Source organism: Pelophylax lessonae, assembly GCF_965119305.1.
Source record: "Pelophylax lessonae genome assembly, chromosome: 4".
Taxonomy (NCBI): Eukaryota; Metazoa; Chordata; class Amphibia; order Anura; family Ranidae; genus Pelophylax; species Pelophylax lessonae.
This window is the reverse complement of record NC_138771.1, coordinates 205,540,288-205,561,892: the sequence shown is the minus strand read 5'-3', so window position 1 is coordinate 205,561,892 and position 21,605 is coordinate 205,540,288. Positions and strand designations below refer to the sequence as shown.

The 21,605-nt window shown below is 40.3% G+C and overlaps 1 protein-coding gene across 1 annotated transcript in view; it reads right to left on the bottom strand.

The window, feature by feature from the left end:
- The window catches only part of TBC1D22A (TBC1 domain family member 22A), an 860,932-nt gene that overhangs the window by 527,684 nt on the left and 311,643 nt on the right, over positions 1-21,605 (bottom strand). The window contains exon 8 of the mRNA XM_082254309.1: positions 3,378-3,492. Coding sequence (XP_082110435.1) covers positions 3,378-3,492 — 115 coding nt within the window. The remainder of the gene's footprint in view (positions 1-3,377; positions 3,493-21,605) is intronic.

Below are 21,605 nucleotides of genomic sequence, written 5' to 3'. Positions count from 1 at the left end.
CACCCCGTCATCGTTCTCAGGAGAGGCAGAACAGCAGTCTGCCTATGTAAACAAGGCAGACCATCATTCTGTGAGAGGGGAAGATGGAGATCTCGTGTTTCAGCTAAGCAGGAACACGGATCTCTGTTTTCCCCAATTTAAAGCATCCCCCCAAACAGTTAGCAAGCACTCACTAGATACACAGTCCCTAGACGCCCCTGTTAACCCCTTCCCTGCCAGTGTCATTAGTACAATGAAAGGTGTTTTTTTGGGTTTTTTTAGCACTAATCACTGTATTGGTGTCAATGGTCCCCAAAAAGTGTCCCTTCGTGTCAGATTTGTCCGTCGCAATGTCGCAGTCCCGCTAAAAATCACTGATCGCCGCCATTACTATTAAAAACAATAAAAAAATTAAAAATTTAATAAATATCACTTCTAGTTTGTAGATGCTGTAACTTTTGCGCAAACCAATCAATATACGCTGATTGAGATTTTTTAGGCTAAAAATATGTAGCAGAATACATATTGGCTTAAATTCATGAATACAGTTTTACATTTTTTTAAAGGGTATGTTTTATAGCATAAAGCAGGGATATGAAAACTGTGGCTCTCCAGCTGTTGCAAAACTACAAGTCCCATGTCTCTGCCTCTGGGTGTCATGCTTGTGGCTGTCAAGAGTCTTGCTATGCCTCATGGGACTTGTAGTTCTGCAACAACTGGAGGGCCACAGTTTGCATATCCCTGGCTTAATGCTTTTAAATTTGTTTGTCTTTTTTTTGTTTAAAGCGCAAACAAGAAAAGCCACATAGGTGATAAAATACCGCCAAAATAAAAGCTCTATTTGTGGGGAAAAAAGGACACCAAATTTTTTTGGGCACAGCGTCACACAACCGCGCAATTGTCAGTTAAAATAACACAGTGCCATATTGCAAAAAATGGCCTGGTCATGAAGGAGGGTAAATCTTCCAGGGCTGAAGAGGTTAAGGACTTTTTATAAAATGTATATTGGTAACTGTATGTGTACTTTTTCACTTTAAGAGAGGTTATTCCATAAAGAAAAAAATGAAGTCGCATTTTGCTCATGTGTTTTCTCATGTGTTTAGGTGCATCAAGCTTTTGGGCGTTCATTGATTCTTTGGGCCAAAATAGTCATTTATTCTGGACACTGGAATGAACGCTCAAGCACTAAATGTGCCTATTGTGTAGGCACTTTAGGCATGTTCAGCATTCTTTCTGTCCATAAGCTCCTCTCCTAAATGTGCTGGTGGTGCAGGGTTTTTTTTTCTCAGCCCTTAAACGCTCCTTTTCTAATACACCAATAAATGTTTATGTGTGCATGTCCGCATGTGCTAACATAGAGAGGAGTTAAGAGGCTAAGAAAAAAAAAAAAACTATAAACACCTTTTAAAAGCTGCATTTTAATGCCTTGTGTGCATGCAGACTTAAAGCTGACATTTATGGGGTTTATTTTAGTTTTTTCCATAGTTAAATTGATAAAGCTTGGAACAGTGTAAGTTAGGGATGCACCGAAATTAAAATTCTGGGCCGAAACCGAAAATGCAGGATGCCCTTGGCCGAAAACATGTTTAGGAATTAGGAGCACTGTTTTCATGTCAAAAAGGAAAGTAGGAGAAAACTATATTTTGGACAATCACCAGTTATATTTCTGTAAATACAGCATTTTAACCACTTCAGACACGCGCTATAGCCAAAAGATGGCTACAGTGCAGCTCTCTCATTCTGGGAGGGCGTCCATGGAGCTGCAGGAGACAAGTTTAGTCAGTAGACTATGAGGGTGCTCATAGTCCAGTTAAAATTACAAGTCTGGTAGTTGGACTTGTAGTTTACTCATTCACAGATCATTGTGAATGAATGATGCACCTGTGTGGGGAGATTTTTAAATGTGGCTGAGGGGAGAAGAACCAATGTCTGCTGTCATAGGGGGCTGGTGATTACCAAAATGTCAGCCAATTCAACCGAGCTGGGAAAGCAGGAGAATTTATTATCCACTGGAGGTGGTACCTCTGGTGGAGTGTTTTGGGCTCACTGGCCTAACAAAATCACCTGTAAATTCTTCAAACTTGTAATGGCCATCACGCTTTCCATGAATGACCTATGGGTGCCACTGATATCGCTCTGCTGCTTCAATAATTCCCAATGTTTGGGGATTTTTTGGGGCACCCTGTGCTGGTGTACTGATGAACAACATACTTTGGTAGAAAGATCATTAAAGATTTTCATCAAATCCTGAAGAAGCATTGAGTGAAATGGGTAGAGTTTTGGCCATATCCCTAACCAATATTTTGACTAATGTAGGTCTACATGCGTAGAGTTTTGGCTATATTCCTAACCAATATATTGATGACTGTATGTCTACACTGAACCCTAGTTTGTTGGGCTTGGAAAATAATGAAGGGGAAATTAAATTTTCCCTTATTAAAGTTGTCTCAAAATATCTAAAGCCTCCCATATCCTGGTTAGCTGACTTCATACCAAAGGAATGTCACTTCAAACGGAACAAGTCCTTAAAAGGTAATTTTGCTTGCAGGGGGAGTTGGCCATTTTCTTAGTCAAGTCTTAAATGCTACAGCTATAACTTGGAATATTCAGTCTCTATATGGTTCGATCATCTGTGACGTGGTAAGAAAGCAGGCATGGCTTTGTGGCAAAACAACATTTTTAGTTAAGTATTCTTCCTATATTTTCTTATATTACATTTTATATCTGTATATGTCATTACTTTATTAAATGTAATACCTACAAGTGTTTGTGTGATCTCTCTTTAAACATCTCGAATACAAGCCCAAAAACTGTGATAGAAACACCTAACAATACAACTAAATAGTAAATTTAGTAGTGGTTTGAGGTTGACAACCTGGGGGTACTAGCAGTGCTACAGAAGAATGCTACAATGTGTTTTGATAACTGAGACTTTAACCTTTATATTGCTAAAGTAAAAATGTATATTTTTAAGTAGTGTTTTAGTTTGTTTTTTCTTAAGAGGCAACACCTTCAATCTCATTTTTGCCTTTTCTTTTGTACAAGATTACCAACAGGTTACATCCTAAATTTGGGTAGAACATGTAACATGTTGGTAAAGGTACACCTATCCTTTTAAGCATGGGGAAATCTGCAGATATTTACTAAATTATCATTATTTTTATTTTATTTTGTCTTTACATACCTTTTAAGGGCTGATAAAACTAAGTATACTTGGTTCTTAAACTGCAAGAGGGAAAGAAATTGGATGGAAAATGATAGGCACATTTTTCCTTTAAGAAACAATTTATGAATTTTAAGTGTATCCAAGCAGAACTGCCATACTGGAAAAAATCAACACTGTATGGAAAAGAAAAAACTAACAGCCTTTATGATATTTTATGGATGTCAAAACTTACCCACATAGTCACTAATGAATACAACAAAGAAAGGTGTGACTAGGTCATTTATTCCTTGTACATATCCACTTGCTGGATGTCGAATTGCCCATATAAACAAAATTCTTTCAAATATCTGCAAAACCAAATATATACATACTTAGAACAAAACCATGCACAACAGGATTTAAATTATTGTTAAAGTTCATTAAAGGGATTTTACATTTTCAACAACAATAGGCAAATGTGATTTGGCAGGCTAATGCAGAATGGCACTGGCCTCCTCATCAAAAACTGAAATGGTCAGCTGTTGGCAGCAAGAAAAATGTTAGCCCCGAAGTTGCAGGAATGCTCAGGGATACACAACCTTTTTCAGCAAAACACAGGCAAAAATGGTCAAGCACCTGAGAGCATACTAACATCCTCTAAGCTGCTTTTTTATCCCTTACACAGCAGGGTGTCTGAGCAGAAATTTCTGCCCATCAGTACTCAAAGTGGAAAATCCCTTAAGCCATTTTGTTTCCTATAAAAACTCTTTAATTAATGTAAGCCAGTGTCCGAAAAAAATAGAAACTCTTTTGTATTATCGCTACAACTTATTATGGCAGCTTTCCACAACAAAGCTGTGCAACCCGCTGGTCAGAAACCTTAGAAAATGAAAGCCTTTGTTTTATTATTGCTACAACTTATTATGGCAGCTGTCCAGAACAAGAGTTATACAAGAAACCTATAGGTCAGAACCCATAACGACTTCTTATATTCTGTTTTTAAAGTTGACATTTTTTTAAACTGCAGTTAATCGTAAAGGGAACTGCATATATATATATATATATATATATATATATATATATATATATATTATATATATATATATATACACACACTCACACACACACACAGTGTATATAAAAAGTCTACACACCCTGTTAAAATGTCTGGTTTCTGTGATGTACAAAAAAGACAAAGATAAATCATCTCAGAACTTTTTCCACCTTTAATGTGACCTATAAACTGTACAACTCAGTCTAACAACAAACTGGAATCTTTTAGGTGGAGGGAACTAAAAATAAAATAATATGGTTGCATAAGTGTGCACACCCTTAAGCTAATACTTTGTTGAAGCATGTTTTGATTTTATTACAGCACTCCATCTTTTTGGGTATGAGTCTATCAAGCATGGCAATATTTGCTCACTCTTCTTGGCAAAAACACTTCAAAACTGTTAGGCATCTTCCTTGCACAGTCCTCTTCAGACCACCCCACGGATTTTCAATCAGATTCAGGTCTTGGCTCTGGCTGGGCCATTCCAAAACTTTAATCTTCTTCTAGTGAAGTCATTCTTTTGTTGATTTGGATGTATGCTTTGGGTGGTTGCCATGCCAAAAGTAGAAGTTCCTCTTCATGTTAAGCTTTCTAGCAAAAGCCGGAAGGTTTTGTGCCAATATTGACTGGTATTTGGAATTGTTCATAATTCTCTCCAACTTGACTAAGGCCCCTGTTTCAGCTGAAGAAAAACAGCCCCAAAGCATGATGCTGTCACCACCATGTTTCACTGTGGGTAAGGTGTTCTTTTTGGTGATGTGCAGTGTTGTTTTTGTGCCAAACATATATTTTGGAATTATGGCCAAAAAAAGTTCAACCTTGGTTTCATCAGACCAAAACAAATTTTCCCACATGCTTTTGGGAGACAGTAGTGTTTTTGCAAAATTTAGCCTGGCTTGGATGTTTTTCTTCATAAGCACTCTACCCCAATAGCCCAGACATATAGAAAAATACAGGCGATTGTTGTCACTTGTAGCACACAGCCAGATATTCCTGCAGCTCCTTTGATGTGGCTGTAGGACTCTTGGCAGCCTCCCTGACTAGTTTTATTCTCTTCTTTTCATAAATTTTGTAGGGATGTCCAGTTCTTGGTAATGTCACTCTTGTGCCGTATTTTCTCCACTTGATGATTACTGTCTTCACTGTGTTCCATGGTATATCTAATGCCTTGGAAAATCTTTTGTACCCTTCTCCTGACTGATACCTTTTAACAATGAGATCCCTCTGATGCTTTGGAAGCTCTCTGCTGACAATGGCTTTGCTGAAGGATGCGAAGAAGAAAATGTCAGGAAAGACCTGCTAGAACAGCTGAACTTTATTTGGGGTTTATCAGAGGCATTTTAAATGATGACAGGTGTGTACTGACTCCTATTTAACATGAGTTTGAATGTTATTGCTTAATTCTGGAGCTACATCCCCAGTTATAAGAGGGTGTGCACAGTTATGCAACCACATTATTTTCGCTTTTTTTTTTTTTTTAAACAAAAAACACCAGCTTGTCCTTAGAGAAAAAATGGCATTAGTAGCGCAAACCTAACATGGTCAAAAATTGTCAGATGACTTTTTCTCAAAAAGCATCCATAGAGCATAATTAACCACAGTCCATCAATTGCAATGCCTTGACAAGTATGTGTTTATGTTTCATTCTTTACTATTTGAAGTAGCAGCAACTCGTCTGTATAACGATTGGGTTTACCTCACATTCTAGGTAATTTCCTTTCTGAGTGCAGGGGACCATTACAATTTGTTTGTTGGTGTATTTTATATTTTAGTTTTTTATTTTTACTTCCTCCACCCCCCCCCCCCGCCCCTATATTCTTTATTTCTGTTTTTCAATGTATACAAATATACAGATACATGCAGTTGCAGAAAGATTTTTAAATAGGCCAATATAAGTTGACAACGAACGGTTGGTATTCATAGCCATATGTGTACATGATAACAGTATTCCAAACTAAGAAAGTACATATCCTGTGAAAACAAGAGAAACGTGGTCCATAAGCAACCAACCATTTCGCAGGTATCATGTAAGAATCTCGAAATCTCAGGGAGAGCATTCAACAGCTTGTATTTACATCATATTGTATACCTCCACTCCCCTGATAGAGGACAGGGTGACAGAATGTAGAAGAAAAATATATACAGCAAGTATCTTCTGACACATTTAATAATACTAATTGGCAAAAATATAGTGTGCTCTAACCCACATAAATGACATTTTTCCTGCAAGGCTGTTTTACCACTTCAAGCACCAGATACTCACTTTAACCCTTTTGCTGCCAGAGCGGTTTTTGTTTTAATAAAAAAAAAAAAAATTAGGCATGGGGATTAGTTAAACCCCCAAACAAAATAAATTTTTCTGAAAGCGGAGCAAAAAATTGTGGTAGCTCCCATTTTTTCACATGACATTACTGCAACACTTCAGTAAAAATATACTAAAGTGGTTAAAGTGGTTCTAAACCTATTTTGTTCTTTAAAATAACAAACAGATCTTACCTGCGCTTTGTAATGGTTTTGCACAGAGCAGCCCTGATCATCCTCTTTCCGGTCCCCCATTGGTGTTCATAGCTCCTCCCCCCTGCCAAGTGCCCCCATAGCAAGCCATTTGCTATGGGAGCACTTGTGCTAGTTCATTCCTGAGCCAGCTCTCGGTTTCCATCAACACACAAAGTGATCATAGGACAATTGTAAACAATGGATGGCTTCCTTTCTTCCTTAAAGCCCAGGAAACACTAACTAATCAGAGGGAGTGTGCTTTGATAGGGAAAGCTGGAACCTTGCGTTGGAACTGAATGAGGAGTTCTCAATCTTCAAGAATGGCGAACAACGAGTCAGACCATCCAAAGAGAGCTGTAGTTAAGACTCAGTATGTAGCATATGAAGATCTCCTTAGGATGTTTTAGAGCAGGGCAGAGAGATGGCGGAACAATGTCCTCTATATAGCAACGTCAACATTTTCAAAATATCCCCCTATGCAATTCTATATAACTACTGGAACGTACAAAAGCAGTGCCAAAAGGAAAATGAGGGGTGGGTAAAAAGCTAAACATAAGAGCCCTTAACCAGGACACTGGAGCCTTAACCGGATCACAGGAGCCCTGTCTGAAAAATAAAAGTTTAAAGAAAAACACCCCTCAAGAGGGAACAGCCCCTCTTAAACAGCAGCCTGCAAAACTTTGCAGCCAAAAGAAGCATCCGCAGATGCCAAAGTATCTACCTTATAGAATTTTGTGAAGGTATGCAACGACAACTAACTGGCCGCCTTGCAAACTTGTGATATTGATGCTTGAGGACGGAAGGCCCAAGAAGCACTCAGTGCCCGAGTATTAATGCGCACTGACAGGGAAAGGTGGAACCTGACTGTTAATGGAATAGGCCCAAGTCACCGTCTGTCTAAACCATCTGGAGATGGTAGCCAAAGAAGTGGCCAGCCCTTTTCTTTTTCCATCCGTAACCAAAAAAAGTGAGTCTGACCTCCGAATTGACTCAGTAGCTGCCAGATACACCCGAACCGCACGAACCAACATTCAAGGTAAGCAAAGAAAATTCCTTGGGATGAGCCAGCTTAGGACACAAGGAAGGCAACACAATGTCCTCATTCAAATGGAAGTCAGAGACAACTATTGGCAGGAATGATGGACAGGCATGAAGAACCACTTTATCCCTATGGACCACTAAATAGGTACTGCGACAGGATAATGCCGCCAATTCCGATACCCTGCGAGCCGAGGTAATAGCCACCAAGAATGGGGGAGGTGGAGCCACATTTTGAACCCCCTGAATGAAGGTATGAACTAAAAGAGTGCATGGCTAGGGGTCGCTGAAAGAAGATTGCCAGGGCAGACCTACCAAGGCTAATAGGCATGTTGTGTGTCAGTCATGTCATCCATCACACAACATGCCTATTAGCCTATCGGCATCCCCTGATGAAGACACATGGGCGTGATGCTACGCGTTGGGACCGAGCGATAGGCTAAACCGGAAGTGTCGCCAGAGGATGAGCTCGCGGCTCAAAAAGTGTGTTTTTAGCGGTTTTAATAAAATTTGGGAAACAGTATCACACTATGTGAAGCCTTCCTCTTTTTATACACCATTCATATTGAGGTGAGATCCGAACTACCCCTGACCCCAGATCACCTACTGTAGAGGGTCATCAGTTGTGGCCACCTTAGGAGACCGCCCGGAGGCACCTGGAAAGATAACACCATCCAGCTTAAAGATATCAATCTATGCTTTAACCTTACAGCTGTAAGATGAGGGAATAGCACACGCAGAGGTGTCCCCATATTGGATAATTGAGACACCAGTCACCTTCTTTATTTGGTGTTGGGATTTCACATGGATTTGAATCCAGAGTCTACCATTTCACTGGTTTGTATATGGCAAAATGTTTTTATGTTTCTAGCGATGGAGATTCATTGATTACTAGATGGTTTTATTTGATTCTGGATGGGCGATTGGAGTTTGGGTTATGGTTTACTATTTTTACAGTAATCTATCGCCCTAACTTTGATTTATTGCACTCACCTAGTGCACTTTTATGTATTTTTATGTATGTTATCTGATGTTTATTCATACTTACTTTTGCACAAAATTTTTATTGCCATTTGCACATTTTGTCATGGATAATATCGTTTATTGATCACCTTTATTAGTTGTCATTCAACAGCGCAGCACCAATACTTTCTTATTTAGACTAATCCATCAACATTCTAAACTAATCTCGGGCCTGAGAGGGTGCCCTATATGATCCATGCAATTCTATATAATTTATTGAATCATGCGATTATATGGCGCTGAATGCTGCAGTCATTTCCTGGTTGAGCTGGGATCGTGTATAGTTGCCATAGTGGAACATTACTTGAGGAGGCATTCTGCTCCCAAAGTAATTAGGGAAAGGCTTTAAGAGGCAGGTGTTGAGCATGACTCCATAACCACTGACGAAGTCCTGTCACTGGGATGTAACATGAACTGGACAAAGTAATGTGACGTCACCCGCGGCGATCTCTGGTTTTCTCTGTACACAACGCGTCTATACCTGGCACTTGGCTTAAGTGCCCTGTTTGTAAGTGTTTTTTCTTTTATCCTAATAAAGTTAGTTATAGCAGCAAGCACTATATATTCTTTAGTTGTTTACATGTACTGTGTGGTTTGGAGATCAATTTCAGGATACTGTCCAGGAGAGCATTGGCCTTTGTATCTAATCATTATGAGTCCACTCTGGCTAATGTAAGTTCCCACGCTATTGGACCATTCACCCACAATGTAAAAATACACCAGGTGACATTTTAAAGTTTGCTACCCCGTGTTGAGGTGAGCTGCTAGCGATATCTGTGGTTGAGGCCCACGAGAGATCATCTAGGGCCTGTGTGTTCTGTCTTATACAAACATTTTGCACATGTTTTCTAGCTGCCTAACGCTCCACTATTGTTTATTATGTTGATCTGTTACGTTTTGTAAAATGTGCCTTGAGTGTTCAGCTGCTTTTGTATTAAGAATTGTTTTGCGCTGATTGGTTTTCTTTAAATCTGCTGAGCATGCTGCTAAACCTAAAGTCAGAAGTCCAAATCCAACTTCCCTTACCTGCGACAGGGGTCTTGCCGGATACAGAAACCATTCTTTAGAGTTCAGTTGTTGATGACTAAGAAAAAGCCTGCCAAGTTTCCGTGTCTGGGAGGTGAATGCCCAAGCCAGAATCCAATCCTACTCTCTCTGAGCTGAAAGACTCCCTGGTGGTCTATGTAAGGCACTGTTGTGGCATTTTCTGACTGAATCCTGGATGGATTACATCACAGGCAAGAGCATTGCAAAGATTAAACAAACTGATCTGAGCTCCAGAACACTTGTGAAGAGACAAGCTTTCTACGATGACCAAGTGCTTGTACTGAGATGGTATTTAGGATTATGCCCCAGATCGGCAGGCTAGCATCCATCATGAGAACATTTCAGAGTACTTGAAGAATGGATTTCCCTAATTACTGTGCCAAACTTGTGATCCACAATGACAGATCAAGCCTAGTTTAGTTTGGTCAGATGTATAGGACGGTCCATAGACTGCTCCCTCCTGTCCAATGCGGCCAGAATGGTCTGGATTCAAATTGGGTATATGGAACTGCCATAAAGGGGGCAACCATTGAGCCAAAAACCTGCATGTAAAATCAGAGGATTGATTGGCTCCTGCACTGTAAAGTCTGAACCTGGGAGCGGAGAGAGTCTGAAGTTTGTCCAAGGGAAGAAAAACATTGGAAAGGGCCCTATTTAAGATCAGGCTCAGATAGTCTATCTGATGAGACAGTTCCAGCACTATATTTGTGGAGATTTAGGATCTACCCTTATCCTTGCAGCTCCAGCTTGTAGCTCTAAATACAAAAGCCTGGATTCAAACATCTGAAATGTCCTGGGATCAGATAGGCTCAAAGACAGACGTTCAGCCACTGTGACAAGTGGGGTGTTCCTTTATTGAGAGGTGGAATTGCTCGTGAATTTGTAGGACTTGGGGGTCCAGGACCTAGAGCAAAATAGAGTTTCCAGGCTTTGCCTTTAAAGCTAGTAAGAAACCTAGCCTAAGGAGTAGAGGGGTTTCCCATTACATTTTTACTGATGTGTTTGAGACAAAGGCTCCTCCAAATGTTTTCCCATTACATTTTTACTGATGTGTTTGAGACAAAGGCTCCTCCAAATGTGTACTGAAAGAAGGACCATTCTGGATATTTGGCATATAAAATCTGTTCATTAACATAATAAAATAAGGCCACAGGTGTGATCTCCAGGTATTGGAAATCAGAAGAATCTGTTAGGATAGAACTAGAATTCTGTGACATAACCTTAATCCAGACAGCTAGGGTCTGCCAGATAGACATGGCTTCAATGGCAGGATACATGGCAGAAAGTTCATAGGAGAACAAGGTTTTAGAATGGGCTTCTAGCCTTTTATTCACCAGGCCTTTAACGTTGGGATATCCTTAATAGGGACAGATAGAGTTTTGTTAAAGGCAGGAATTGGCTAGGTCCACAATGGAGACAGTCCATTCTTTAGGAACGCATCCTTTAAAGGGTATTGCATGACAAAACTGAGAAACTACTTTACTGGGGCTAGGACAATCACTATACAAGACCAGCTGCAATAGAGAATGCATAGGTAAAGTCTTAAGAGGCTAGGGGCTTTCTAGAGAACTTAGGTTAGTGACTTTGGGTTTAGTTTATATAAGTAGCTCTACGTTTAGGCATGTTTAAACTGTATCGATAATGACAAATGGTATCCTTAAATGTTGGCATTATGTCTGGAGACTGAGACGACTCCTGTACCAATTCCTCAAATAAGAAGGTACAATGTTCTTTATCCTCCGATGACTGTGCAAAAGCAACTGCAGCACTAGGAAAATCAGAGAAAGGCTCTGGAACAGACAGAATGAAAGTACACTTGCAGTCTGAAATTTTTCCCATAAACAAAGACAGGGTGGGTGAGTATTTATTCCTAGATAAAATCAAGGTAGGAATAACCCCCTAAAGGAATTAAGTAAGCACCAGAGTAGTTCCACAACTCGGGCAAGAGACAGTGATCCAGGTTATTGGTGGGAGAGCCTTAAAAAGAGACACTGGAAGATGCCCCCTTCTTCACCAAGCACTAGCAGATATCAAACTGGCCAGTTCCCCAGGACAGCTGCCCTTCCCCTTTTGAACTGACATTCAATGATACAGAGTGAGAGACTGCCCACAACAGCACTGACAAAGTTTCTACTGAAGCAGGAAGAGGTAAGCATAATGCAACAGGGAGCCCAAGTAACGTTTAGAAAGCATAGATTTGATGTAGGTGCAGACGAGAAGGAGATAAGGCAACAAAGTCCATGCACACCGTGAGAAAATGTTGCATGAACGTCAAGTGCAGTCACTATAGAGAGGGTTTGCCCAGGAGCAGGAAGGGTCAAAGTGCGCTATGCTGAGTAAAAGGGTAGTGAGCACCATTTGTACAAATTGGCGCAGCTTCCATGCTCGCCACTACCCATGCGACCAGAAGTGTCACAGTCTGAGCCTAGCAGGTAAACCCCTTAGGAGAAACCAGGAATGAATGCACCAACGGGCTCCTTGCATGCAAAGGCAAATGGCGCAACTCATCGCATATCCAGAGGTCAGACCCAGATACAGAGAAGGTCCTGTGGCACACCACCAGGACATCAGTGGATAGAGAGGCAGCATACAGGAAGCATGTTAATTGCCAGCAATCTTCACCCCTCCAGTGGGCATACCCCCTAAGGGGTCTTTAGAGACAGGTACAACACAGCCCTGGACCTGCAAAGCACTCTGTGTCTAAGAGCTTTCACATATGTACAGTAGCTTAGTGATTACTTTAGGAGAGCACATTGCCTAGAGGCATATTACAGGTTGATCCGATTTCTTCTTCTCAGTGGGGACCAGGTACAGCCTCTGTGGCATTGCTGAAGATTGGCTGATCCAGAAAGCTGAGAAACGAGCAACTTATGGCTCTGAAGCTACTGAAGAAAACTTGGTAAATGAAAAAGAGGAATCTTGATAAAAAATTAAGTTTTTTATTTTTATTTTCTGTCAGAGTGGAGAAGGCATAATTTCTAGGACACTAGCAGAAAACTAAGGCAGACTGGGAGTGGGAGGGGTTATAATAGGCTGACATTATAGCTTTGTTCCAATCTCCTAAAGGCAGGAGCGTAACCCCATGTCTGTTATACTTGAATACATGACTGTGTCCCATAATGTATTAAGGAATCATGTATAAAATGGCCCATTAAAAGACAAAGTGGGCAGTTTTATGTCTAAGGCCCCTTTCACATGGGGTGGGCTCCGGCAGGAGTCCACCTGCTCATTGGGGAATCTGTCCACTGAACCCCGCTGAGCAGGAGGATGCTTGTCCGTGTTTGCTCAGCCTATGCAGAGTGGACAGACACAGCCCACTCTCCTCTATGGGTGGTTGCATGTAAACAGAACGCCTGTCCATTTACACCTGACTGCCATCCGATTTGCTATATGGATGGGGAACAGATCCCCATCGGTCTGTTTTTAGCAGATAGGATTGGATAGGATTGGATGTCGCCAAGTATCAACAGACACGCCAGTTGACACCCGCCGCTCCATAGAGGGTAATGGATGGTCCGATCGGGTCTGCTTAAAAAAACTCACAGGCTGACCCGATCAGTCTGCCCAAGGGGCCTTAGAGGTAAATACTACTTCTCAAAAGTTATCTACTAAACAAGTAAAAGCTACTATTTAGTGGAATCAATGTTCTCAAAATAAATTTTGCAAAAAAAGTTTTAAAGTACAATGTTTATTTGAGTTGGATATGTGTATCATTAAAAGGGGAAGCGCAAAACAAACCTTTCCCAATACACAAATGTTACATTTCCAAATCAATGCAAGGAAATTAGAACTTTTACACAACAACCAAAATACTACCAATAGTCAATAAGCTAAAGATAGGCACCAGTGAAGAACCTATGTCATTTTAAAAACTTACTGTGGGCCAGCTTGGATAAAGTAAATTCTCCACATGCCAATATGGTGGCTGGGGACATAGCAAAACACTCTGCTCTACCACAGGTAACATAAGAGTTGCTTGTACAGCACCCTTGGTAATTCAGGAAGACCCATGTATTTTTTATCAGTGAATACAAGGTATCCTCTGATTGGCCAAGGTGGAGAAGTGGGGCAGATAACCTTACCAGCTCCACCTTGGTAAATCAGAGAATGCCTTGTATTCAAAGATAAAAATAAAAGGCAAAGGTGCTGAATGGCAAAGGTGTTGTACCAGCATCTATCATAAAGTCTCCAGTAGTGGAGGGGAAATTGCATGTACCACTTCAGATGAGCAAAAAGCTTACAGCATGTAGCAAATGTTACTAAAGTGTACGACGGCGTCCCCGGAGGCCATACCAATATGACAACTGAAAAATTCACTTTAACCAGGCTGGCCCATAGTAAGTTTTTTTAAAGTGAGATAATTTATAGAGTTTTTCTTTAAACTGCCTAATATTAGTTATTTTTAAGCATCATAGTTTCTCTGTTACAAGAAGAAAATATTTATTCTGTGTCAGAACACATTTTTTATTCAGTATGATAACCAGAAATAAACGGGAGAGAGTGCAATAGCTAAATACATATAAACCCCAACAGTGTAGACACTTGAAATGTTCTACATAAACTGACACTGCAGTTCAGCCACAGCTCACACAATACTCAAGCTGTATCATTTAACTTAGTATTTTACACTTGAAGAATCATAATAGGCATCTAAAATGATTTCTCACCTTCAAATGTATTATTGAGCTAAATATGCTAAGTCACAATGATTTCAGTATAAACTGCATATATTCATGCATTATTCATAGAAATATATTTATGTTTTTTATGTCTAGTTTCCCGTGGTGTGTGAAAAGGAGATAACACTTTCTTTCTGTATTACATTTTTGAAAGTGTCCCGTGACTTGCATGGGCATTTCTTATGTGAATGATACTGTAATGAACCACTCAGACTGATTTGCATTAGCATTCTGTTTGAAATGTCAGGTCAGTTCAACACTTATCCAGAAAAATGTGAACAACAAATGACTGGCTACATACATACATTGTAAAGCGATCTTGCCAAATTGTGAAGATTTCCTTTTTTTTTTTGCAAGTCATAATGCATTACTTGTAAATGCAGATATTCTATTAGTAATCAAAAATTTTGTTTAAATATTTTATGCCTATATAGTAGTCACTACAAACATGACACCTTCACATTTATCAGGTGCAAGATAATATGGCACAATGAACATTTCCCTGAAAAACTAAAAATATCTATCTATCTATCATCTATCTATCTATCTATCTATCTATCTATCTATCTATCTATCTATCTATCTATCTATCTATCTATCTATCTATCTATCTATCTATCTATCTATCTATCTATCTATCTATCTATCTATCTATCTATCTATCTATCTATCTATCTATCTATCTATCTATCTATCTATCTATCTATCTATCTATCTATCTATCTATCTATCTATCTATCTATCTATCTATCTATCTATCTATCTATCTATCTATCTATCTATCTATCTATCTATCTATCTATCTATCTATCTATCTATCTATCTATCTATCTATCTATCTATCTATCTATCTATCTATCTATCTATCTATCTATCTATCTATCTATCTATCTATCTATCTATCTATCTATCTATCTATCTATCTATCTATCTATCTATCTATCTATCTATCTATCTATCTATCTATCTATCTATCTATCTATCTATCTATCTATCTATCTATCTATCTATCTATCTATCTATCTATCTATCTATCTATCTATCTATCTATCTATCTATCTATCTATCTATCTATCTATCTATCTATCTATCTATCTATCTATCTATCTATCTATCTATCTATCTATCTATCTATCTATCTATCTATCTATCTATCTATCTATCTATCTATCTATCTATCTATCTATCTATCTATCTATCTATCTATCTATCTATCTATCTATCTATCTATCTATCTATCTATCTATCTATCTATCTATCTATCTATCTATCTATCTATCTATCTATCTATCTATCTATCTATCTATCTATCTATCTATCTATCTATCTATCTATCTATCTATCTATCTATCTATCTATCTATCTATCTATCTATCTATCTATCTATCTATCTATCTATCTATCTATCTATCTATCTATCTATCTATCTATCTATCTATCTATCTATCTATCTATCTATCTATCTATCTATCTATCTATCTATCTATCTATCTATCTATCTATCTATCTATCTATCTATCTATCTATCTATCTATCTATCTATCTATCTATCTATCTATCTATCTATCTATCTATCTATCTATCTATCTATCTATCTATCTATCTATCATATAAACTTCTACGTTCCTTATTGCGCAGTAGCTTGTCCATATAAGGAATCTGTCCTTGCACATAGTTAGACCATTAAATTCTTCAAACTAATCTCTCCTCTCCTGTTACGTTTTTCCTGGAGACAAAATAATGTTTTGCTTTCTCAAACTTATTTTCAATATTTAATACAGGATAAACTAACTTTGTATACCCATAGGGTTTACATGCAAAGAGAGATTATAACCCTTTGTAGTCATCACAAGTGCTTCCCCTTCAGCCACTACTGCACATTCAAAATCTGTTAAAACAGGATTTCAATTTGTTACCATTCCAAAATGCCGAGCAAACTTCTGGTGGTCCAGGACGAAATGCCAACAGAGCTAGAACTATGTTCGCTAAAGAAAAGGTCTAGCTCCCTTTGCAGCCCTCCTGTTTATCAGATGCAGGATTAACAGAGTCAACAAAAATAATCCAGAACATATTTAATCCATAGTCTCTATTTTGTAGACAACTATAAAGCCCTGGAACCTCTAAATGTTCTCAAGAAAGTGTGAAACTGGTTGGAAGATTACACTATCAGTACTACCAGGGCTTGAAATTGACCTCTCCGAATGGTGAAATCTCATTAAAGGAATTTGTGTTAGCTAACAAAGACCTTAAGGGGTTAAATGTGCCAGGCCAAGATGGGTATACAGCTCTGTTCTATAATAAATATACCCTTTCTTGACTCAAATATGACTTGTCTCAAAGATCTATACAAGGACATCACCAAAAATGCAGATTGAGCAGATACATTTTTACAGGCACATATTCCAATGGCCCCCAAGCCAGGAAAGGACCCAATTCATCCTTAAAGTGGTTGTTAAGCCACTGATATAAAATCATCCCATCCCTCTAATATAACAATAAGTGCCCCTGTGCCTGTGTTGTAAAAAAATATGCCGATCTGTACCTATATACAAGTGCGGCTCCCGACGGTCAGCTGACTCCTAGGCTCTCTCCTCTGCCCGGCTGACAGTTCCATCGGGCGGTGCTGAACATTGCCGCTGACGTCAGCCAGGTAGGAGGGGGAAGAGAGGAGAGAAAGAGCGGAATGGTCACGTGATCCCCAGGAGCTGCTCTGATACAGGTACCGATCAGCATATTTTTTTATATAACACAGACACAGGGACACTTATTGTTATATTACAGAGGGAATGGGATGATTTTATATTTACCACTTCCATGCCGGGCCATTTCTGGCACTCTGCTCCTACATGCAAAAATCCTCATTTTTTTGCTAGAAAATTACTAAGAACCCCCAAATATTATATACATTATATATATATATATATATATATATATATATATATATATATATATATATATATATATATATATATATATTAGCAGAGACCCTAGGGAATAAAATGGCGGTCATTGCAACTTTTTATGTCACACGGTATTTGTGCAGAAATCTTTCAGATGCAATTTTTTTGGAATAAAAAAACTGTATGAATAAAAAGCTAGCCCAATTTTTTTGCATAATGTAAAAGAGGATGTTATACTGAGTAACTAGATACCTAACATGTCATGCTTTAAAATTGAGCACATTTTTGGAATGACACCAAACTTCAGTACTTAAAAATCTCCATAGACAATGTTTGAACATTTTTTACAGGTTAACAGTTTAGAGTTACAGAGGAGGTCTTGGGCTAGAATTGTTGCTCTCGCTCTAACGTTTGTGGCTATAGCTCACATGTATGGATTGAACGCCGTTTACATATGTGGCCGCAACATAAGCATGTGTTCGCTTCTGCGTCCAAACACCAGGGGATGGGGACACTTTTTTTTTTCACACTTTCCCTTTATTTTTTTTTATCACTTTTATTCCTATTACAATGTAAACATCCCCTGTAATAGGAATAGTGAATGACAGGTCCTCTTTATGGGGAGATCTCAGATCTCTCCTACAGGCTAAAAAGCCTGGAAAAAAAAAAAAAAAAAAAAACAAACAAACAAACGGCAGTATTGACAACTGCCAGGCCAGGCCGGGGACCATCAAAAAACAACAACAGTATTGACAACTGCCAGAGACTGCCAGGGACCATCTAGACCTTGGCAGACTCTATGGTGTACTTCCGCTGCCAGCGGATTCCTTCTCTGGCTCGCCAATCGCACGGGCGAGCCAGTACAAGCACCGGAGGGTGGTGGGAGCCTGTAAGAAAGATCAAATGGCTTAACAGCCGCTATGATTGTTCTTATGGTGTAGGGAATCGCCGGCGTAAAAAAAAATAATGATATCTGAATGATGCGAATGTCTCTGACCAAACAATCAGAAACAGACTTTATGAGGGTGGCCTAAGGGCCTGACTTCCTCTAGTGGGCCCTGTGCTCAATGTCCAGCACCGTGGAGCTTAATTGGCATTTGCCATTGAACATCAGAATTGCCAGATCTGCCACTGGCGCCGTGTGCTTTCGACAGATGAGAGCAACAGACTTCATGAAGGTGACCCGAGGGCCCGACGTCCTCTAGTGGGCCCTGTGCAGCTCGATTGGCATTTGGCATTGAACACCAGAATTGGCACCCTGTGCTTTTGACAGATGAGAGCAGGTGTACCCTGAGCACATGTCATAGACATGGAAGGGTCTGGAGAAGCCGCGGAGAATGTTATGCTGCCTGTAACATCATTCAGCATAACCGGTTTGGTGGTGGGTCAGTGATGGTCTGGGGAGGCATATCCATGGAAGGAAGCACAGACCTCTACAGGCTAGACAATGGCACCCTGACTGCCATTAGGTATCAGGATGAAAGCCTTGGACCCATTGTCAGACCCTACGCTGGTGCAGTGGGTCCTGGGTTCCTCCTGGTGCACAACAGTGCGCGGCCTCATGGTAGATAACAGAACCGTGCCACTCCATTTTTTAGAGCACCATGGGGCTGACCCGGAGGGCCTGAAAGTTAGGGGGATCTATGCATTAAAATTGCCAGCCAGAAGGGGGGACTTTGATAATGTCCTCCTTCAAAAAGAAAAGATGTGGATATACATGATGGGGTCCCGGGTACCCCACGGCTTAAATGTTGAATTCAACCTCCAGCCTTTTCTCAATGCATGATTTGGGCCCCCCTGGACGCACCCCCTGGTTGCCCTGACGGGAGGGGTACGGTTCTGTGTCTATTCAGCCAAATTCTCGATATTTCCTCTTTTCCGTAAGTAGACATACAGTACCCATATTTGCTGTGTAACTTACAGTCCTGGACTGTTCAGGATAAGCTCAGTCCACAGATCTCCTCAATCATAGGTCATCAATACTGTGATTCTTTCTAGCCTGTCTAACATAGGTACTAGTTAGATTCTACATGATTATCATTGATAATCTTCTCTTTTTTCTCCCCCCTTTTTTGTTTGAGTTCCCACGGTGATGGCAATCACACAGACTATTAATTTTTATTTATTTTCTTCATGTTGTGTCCAAAGTTTAATTATATATGTATTATGCAGTATTTTTATCCTGTCTGTTCATTAATTTGAACGGGGACATTTCCTGGTGCCACCCTTTATGATGAGTACATTCACCTTAGTCAAAGATGCGGATGCTGTTTATTCATCGAGGGGTTACTCTTTACAGGTGTCCCCTGAATGGGTTAAGCGCTGCAATGGTGATGACATAGTTAATTTACTGCCGCCAATTATGTCCAACATAAAGGCGGGCACCCTGGACAACACCACTAGCTCTGAAGAAACCGACTGTGTGTCGGTGAAACGCGTCAGCGTTGGTGTGGTGGCACCTCGCACACTGTGTCCCCCCGTGCAGCATCATCCACATTGCTTGCCATCCTTATGGTCACTGTCAGCGGCTGTTCCCCTTACCAGGCACCCGGCGGATCGTACTAACCGGAAGTGACGTTCCCCACTCACACCAGGAAGTTACTGAATCCCTCATGCCGTGGTAGCCGAGACCCGGGTTGAACGCCGCACGGAAGAAGCCAGTGGACCGGACTGCACAGCACAACGGGACTAGGACGGAGCTTCATCCCTCTATGGATCCCATTTAGAGCCCAGTCGGACCGCATATCCACCCAAACATCTGCAGGTAAAGCTGTCCGTATTCAAATACCTGTGGAACATTTCCTCTGCTTCCTGCACTTAAACTTACCTTATGAGGATATCCTCCCCTCATCAGCACTTGTAACAGCGAATCCGAGGCTTCACTGGACTCAAGCAGCTGACCATTATATCCATTTGCCAACTCCCTGTGATCAACCCTCTGTCCCTTTTCATTTGGAGCCCACAGCCCCCTTACATCTCTCCTATGAGAGGACTGTTTGATCCACAGTCTTTCCTGTTTCATGCATATACCTACACAGGAATACTGTGAGTTATTGAGGTGACAGCGGGTCAACTTTTCACTGAAGTACGTTTTCAGGCTGTGTTATTGGATGCATCCATAGAGGTTACCACATACCACCCGGCAATTGTGCCGACTTCATTGTTCGACATATGCCGCGTGGTTTGTCAGGTCATTTTGAGTGACTCACCTATTTGGTCTTAGACCTATACCACCCCTAGGGTGTATCAACTATTTCAGCTAATCTATTGGTTCATGCTATTTGATATGCTCCAGTCCTATTTTTCATGTGTGTGTAGTGCCACCTTTTATTTTATGGTTTTAATCAGTGTCATTGCAGTGTGTTTCTCCGTTGCCCTGCATTGTGTCTTATTTTTACTTTTATAGGCATACGTGCCTTAATAAAATTTACCTTTTTTCACCACTTTATTGCTTGAGTATCCTTAGTTGGTTTTCCGTGGGGGGTTCCCTCCTGGACCACCCCCACAACTTTTTGTTTTTTCAATTTCATATCCCCATCCAACGGCTACTCAATGCCCCTTTTTAGCCCACAAGTCGTGTCAATATACACAGTACTGTGTGGCTAGGCATATCATTTACTTCAGTAATTTTGAGGCCCATCACGGATTACCACTAATCCCGTTTATTTCAGTGCCCGGCCTCATGTTGCAAATCTATGCAGCCAGTTCCTGGAGGATGAAGAAATTGATACCATTGGATAGCCCCCACGCCTGCCTGACCTAAATCGAATAGAACACACCTGGGACAAATGGATTTTTGTAAGAACTTACCGTAAAATCCTTTTCTCTTAAGCTCATTGACAGACGTAGTCTTCTTGATTCTCAAGAGCTGGGTTATGTTGTCTCCGCAGGAGTAGGACTAGGCAGAATGACAAAACGTTCTGGCTCCACCCTAGGGGGCAGTCCCTGAGGGTATATCCTCCCTCTCTCTGCTACAGGGAATCAGTTCTGTTTAAAGCAGTACAGAGAAATTAACCCAACCTAACTCAATGATAGAGGGGCGGGTACTACGTCTGTCAATGAGCTTAAGAGAAAAGGATTTTACGGTAAGTTCTTACAAAAATCCATTTTTCTCTATCGCTCATTGACAGACGTAGTCTTCTTGATTCTCAAGAGCTGGGACATCCAGAAGCAGTGCCACAAATGAGGGGTGGGATTGACAAAATCAAATCCAATCTAGTAGGCACAACCGGTGCCAAACTAGA